The 5,812-nt window shown below is 52.6% G+C and overlaps 1 protein-coding gene across 2 annotated transcripts in view; it reads left to right on the forward strand.

Annotated features, from left to right (window-relative positions):
• Window positions 1–5,812, forward strand: part of Col26a1 (collagen type XXVI alpha 1 chain) — a 139,866-nt gene that overhangs the window by 111,336 nt on the left and 22,718 nt on the right. For both annotated transcript variants that reach the window (XM_026787005.1, XM_026787006.1), the window contains exon 4: window positions 5,663–5,724. In XM_026787005.1, the coding sequence (XP_026642806.1) occupies window positions 5,663–5,724 (62 nt within the window). The remainder of the gene's footprint in view (window positions 1–5,662; window positions 5,725–5,812) is intronic.

A 5,812-nucleotide genomic window follows, 5' to 3' on the forward strand; every position in this document is an offset into this window, starting at 1 on the left:
TGTCCTAGAACTAGCTCTGTAGACCAGGCTGGTCTCGAACTCACAGAGATCCGCCTGCCTCTGCCTCCCAAGTGCTGGGATTAAAGGCGTGTACCACCATCGCCCGGCCTGCTTCCTTGGTTTTTGAGACAAGGTTTTTCACTGGCCCAGAACTTAGCAAGTTTGATAGGCTAGGTGACCAGTTGGCCCCAGAGGCCCATGGGTGGGTACCACCTACATGCCTTTCTTTTTTGTGTGGCCTCTGGGGATTGAACTCAAGTCCTCATGCTTGTAAGGCAGGTGCATTGCTGAGAGCGTCACCCCAGCCACCTGGGGTGTTTATAACCCACAGGGATCAACAGATCCTCCCCCGGCCCATGTTCTAGATGCTGGGGATGTCCTTGGTCCCAGCTTCTCCTCCTGACCTAAGTGTTTTGTGACAGTAATCAGGATGGGCTCAAACCTTCAGAGTTCCCCAAGTTAAAGCCTGCATCTTACTGAGAAGGCCACTGAGGCCCAGAGCAAGGCAGATAAATCTTTGTCTGGGTCCCAGAGCCAGGGGACAGGACCAGCCCCCCACCTACGCTGCTTAATAATTGGAACAAGTTAAACAAACAGGCTTTAACTGCCTGTTGGTGACAGATTCCAGGGGCGCCGTAGACCAACCAGATGTAGAAGGCATGGGGTGTCCGAGCTGGCTGGGTCTCTTAGGACACCCCCCTGAGGCCGGAACGTGGGACATGCCTCACCCACCCTGTCTTCCACGGGCCAAGGCACTGCACACCTGCCAAAGCAGCCGAAGCCAGAGCAGACTGGGTTGGGCTCAACACGTTTCCAGAAACAGGTCCCCACAGACCTAAGGCTCCTCCCTCAGCTGCCCTTGTCCCCTGTGAAGGGTCTTATTTGTTGCTCTGGACCCTGGAAACAGCCCTTAGAAGCCTTTAGAGGCCTCAGGAATGGGCGGTTCACCCAGAGCCCTGGAAGGGCCAAGGTACTAACTTACCACACCCAGGTCCGCTGTGGCCTTCTGGCTCCTTGTGGTGACCCCCTGGGGTAGGGTGGGGACCTCCCAATCTGGGAAGGGGGTGCCAAGGCTCAAAGTGAAAATCACTTTCGCAACAACGGCCAAGTAGGGTGTGGTGGTGTGTGCTGTTAGTCCCAGCACTTAGGAGGTGGAGGCAGGAGAATCAGGAGTTCTTAGTCCTTCTTGACTACACAATGAATTCAAGGCCAGCCTGGACCACGTAAAACCCGTCTCAGAAAAAAAAAAAAAAGAAAAGAAAAAAAGTAGATGATGGGGCGAGGATGAGATGGGGGATGGGTGGGGGCGTCGATGAGGGATGGATGAGGGTGCATGGGAAATGGATGGAAGACGAGTAAAGAGCGCTGTCCGGCATAAGACGGGTGGTCCGCGCTCCTTTTGGTTCTTGCCCACCCTGTTAGGTTTTTCTTTAAATGGCCTAGGAATCGTTGGCTGTGAGAGAGGAAAGAGACACCGGGAATCCTCCAGGGCCCCTGCTCTTGCTGCAGACCCGGTTTACCAACACGTAACACACACACCCAAATTCACACCCCCACACCCTTACAACCCTACACCCCCACGTCCCCACACACGCACTCACGCACGCACGCACGCACGCATGCGCGCCCCAAGAGGCAGCTCTCTTGGGATCCAGTGTTTCATCGGTGGCCTCCCTAGACTCCAGTGTCCATGGCCCTTTCCTTTTTGTCTGGTCCCATCCCAGAGAGGACCTGTCACTGTCTGTTCCAGCCTTAGCTGGGCCCAATGGCTGTGACCTGGCCCTCACTGGTTTGCAAGGATGAGCTTGAACACCTGACTGCACTCAGTCTCACAAGATGTCACTGGCGGCAGGCGTTTTCGCTCTGTTGTACGTCTGCTGTATTTTTCTCTTTACCTCCGGTTCCCCCTCTAGGAAACATGTGCATTTAATCTGCCAAGTTAAACCAGAAGACCACTTCCCGCTTGCTTTTTCTTTCTAAAGTCCTGCCGGTCTCAGCCTCGGATACTGTATACATCCTCATTCCTCTGCTTGTGTTAATATTCCGTGTTTATCGCTCCATCTTTAATCTGTTTTATATATCGGGGCGACAGGGTTTTATGGAGAGGGGAAAAGAGTCCTTGTTTCTAAAACCTGTTTATAAACCACTGATGCAGAACAGCCCGGGGTAGGAGGGAGGAATTGGGGTGTGTGTGTATGTGTGTTTGTGTGTGTGCGCGCGTGAGTGGTGCAGGGAAGGCTCCATGCAAGCCGTACAATTTTTTCCACTAAGTCAAGTAGAGCTGGGAAGCAGGAGGTGGGCTGGGCGCCATTATTCTTGCTAAGTGATTGTCAGCTTGAGCCTGGGGATGGAAATGGAGGACAAAGCTCCACTCACCTGTTCTCATAATCCTACTGTGGCAGACACTTAGAGCTGGGCCAGGTGCCACATGCCTGTCATCCCAGCTACTCTGGGGCCTGAGGCAAAGAAATGGAAAATTGTAGATCAAGCTGGACTACAGAATAAGTTCAGGACTAGCCTGAGCAACTTCGTGAGTTCTTGTTTCAAAATATAGAGTAAAAAGAGAGCTGGGGATGGGCTTAGTGATAGAGCACATGCCTAGAATCCCCCAGTGAGGGGCTGGGGTGTGGCTCAGTGGTAGAGCCCCTGCCTAGAATCCCCCAGTGAGGGGCTGGGGTGTGGCTCAGTGGCAGAGCACCTGCCTAGAATCCCCCAGTGAGGGGCTGGGGTGTGGCTCAGTGGCAGAGCCCCTGCCTAGAATCCCCCAGTGAGGGGCTGGGGTGTGGCTCAGTGGCAGAGCCCCTGCCTAGAATCCTCTAGTGAGGGGCTGGGGTGTGACTCAGTGGGAGAGCTCTTACTCTAGTTCAATATCCAGTACCTCAAAAACAAAACAAAACAACTGGACACTTCAAGCTTCTTGTGCTGAAAAGCACAGCCTCCTCACCTGGGCCTGTAAGGTAACTGAGAAAAAGCAGGCTGGAAACCTGGTGTTTCCACCTTCACTCTGCATTCATCCTTTACCTGGGTCAGCTGCTACCTCTGCTCATGGGTCCAGAAATCACTCAGGAGCATCCATCCAAAACTTGGTGATACCCGATCTAGCTGATCATCCTCATAGTGAAGTGAATGGTGAGATTAGACTCACAGAGACCCCTTACTGTCAGCGTCTATGTCCTCCTGTTCCAGAACCCACAGAGGGTTCCTTTGTTGTGGACCTGTAGTTGTGTGGCTGGAGAGGTGGCTCAGTGGTTAGCACTCACCATCATTGCAAAAGACAGAGTTCAGTTCCAAGAACTCATGCAACTCCTGTAACTCCAGTTCCAGGAGATAGTACGCCCTCTTCTGACCTACAGTGGCACCTGCACTCATATGCACACACACACTCTTACACACAGTCATTCATACAGACACATAAATGAAAGTAAAATAAATCTTTAAAAAACACAAACCTACAGTCACCTTGAATTCCAGAAAGCACAGATCAAAGCCCCTGCTGGAGTCCATACGCTCAGTTATCTACAAAGAGGAGGGTGCTGAAGTAGCTTGCTTCTGAGAACTGACCTGTCCCCTCAAGCGACAAGGCTTCCTTGGACCTCTTCTCAGAACCAGACCAAGACAGTGACCACCCAGACCCCACCTTGACCAGAACTGTGTAATTATACACTGTTCTCCCTCCCTGCCCTGACCCTTTCTCTTAGCCAAGAGTTTATGTTGGGGTCACAGATGGACTTAGGGGCATGTGACCCCTTTATCTGCTCCCTTCCTGGTGTGCACTGGCCAAGTGCCCTCTTGGCTTTTCCTTATCACTCGCCATCTCTTTGCATTTGATTTTGCTCTCCTTATTTTGTTTTATTGTTTCGGGGCATGCATATGTGTGTGACACATGTATACATGCGTGTGCGGGTTCAGGCACATGTGCACATGCTTGCAGAGGCCTGGGGAAGGCATCAACTGTTCCGCTCTGCCATTCTTCACTTTCCTTTCTTGAGACCAAGTCCCCCATTGAACCTGGAGCTCGCTGTTTTCCTGCCTGGGCTGGCAGCCAGCAAGCCCCAGCCATCCTCCTGTCTGTGCTCCCCACAAGAGTTCCGGGGACTTGAACTCAGATTCTCATGCTTGCACACTGAGCTTCTCCCCAGCCTTTACTTTTTTTTGAGATAGAGGCTTCTGTACCCCAGTTTGGCCTTGAACTTTCGACCTTCCTGTCCCCGCCTCTGGAGGGCTGGGATTATACGTGTGCGCTATACCCATTTTATTTTCTCTTTGAATGGGGCACCAGGCCGGTGCTCAGCTTAGCCTGTGCACACTCAGAGAGCTAGTGCTTTTGTCCTAACACTCATTACCCCAGGACTTACCACACCCCTCCTGGAGGGTCGCAACCTCTCAGCAGCCTGTGTTCAAAGCACTGGCACCCACGTGGGCACAGCTATCCAGTCAGACGGCAATGCCCCCCATGTCTCTGGGCATCTGTTTCTCCGGAAGGAGGTTCCTTCCTACAAATCTAGGCTTTGAACTGGGCAAAGAACAGAGAGGGACAGAGAGACAAGCCTTGAGGTCTAAAGCAATCAAAGCACTCCAAAGCAGCTTTGACCGTCTGTTTCCACATTAAAGAGCTTTGGTCTGAGGAGACTGACATAAACAGATAATTAAAGTGAGAAGAGGTGAGGGCCTAGGGGAGTTGATTACTGGTGGCTGTGTGTGTGTGAGAGAGAGGGAGGGGGAGGGAAGGGGAGGGAATGTGTGTGTGTGTGAGAGAGAGTGTGAGAGAGTTGTGTGTAAGACAGAGGGGTGTGTGTATAAGAGAGAAAGAGATGTGTATATGTATGTAAGAGTGGTGTGTGTGTGATAGCCGTGTAGCCCAGTCTAGCCCAGGAGTTGTTCTGTAGCCCAGGCTAGCCTGGAATTCTCGCTGAGCCTCCTGCCCAGCCTCTCACATACTGGAATCATAGGTATTAGCCACTGTGCACAGACCCCAAGGATATACAGGGGTTTTGTTGTTTGTTTTTAGATAGGTCTTATGTATCACAGGCTGGTCTTGAACTTGCTATACAGTTGGGGTGATCCGGAGTGTATCCTCTGCAATCCCAGGCCTGCACCATGCCTGGATTTTGCAGTGCATGCTGTCTGGCAATGCCCTCCCTCCCAGCGGAGCCCTAGCCTGGCCCTCGGAAGGAGCCTTACAGCCTGCAAACCCGATTTTCACCTTCTTGAAGCTCTCCTTCCAGTGCTACGCATGGGCTTCTGAACACTGCCAGACCTGTATCCCAGACCCTCTGGGGTGAGGACGGGCTCATTGCCACCCCTCCCTCCAGCCCCCAGATGAGCTGGTTGGATATAGATGCCGCTTCGGTTTTGCTGCCGTCTGGGTCTCCGCATGTATCAACCACCCTGCAGGCTTTAGACCTCCCGTTAGATGCCACCATCTCCATCATGTCCTCCTTGACTGTCCCCCACCCAGGCTGACCCAAGCACAGAGGGATGCAAGGAGGGGGATAGACCTCAAGGCCAAGGCCATGATGGATGGGGAGGATTTTCCAGGCAATATCTTAGACATGTCTTACCCAGCTGTCACTAGAGGCTCTCCTTGCAGTCAGCCTTCCCTTTCCGGGGGATGGGGGGTCCTATGCTGTACCTCACTTTGGTTCTTTCTTTTTCTTTCCAGAGTGTATGAACTGTACCCGGCTTAGCGATATGAGTGAGCGCCTGACCACGCTGGAGGCCAAGGTTAGATGGTCTGGGGGGCCTGCATAGGACATGTGTGTTCACTGTCTGTCTGGGTACCTACCCTGTGCATAGGACATGTGTGTTCACT

This window comes from Microtus ochrogaster, chromosome 2 (assembly GCF_000317375.1).
Source record: "Microtus ochrogaster isolate Prairie Vole_2 chromosome 2, MicOch1.0, whole genome shotgun sequence".
Lineage (NCBI taxonomy): Eukaryota > Metazoa > Chordata > Mammalia > Rodentia > Cricetidae > Microtus > Microtus ochrogaster.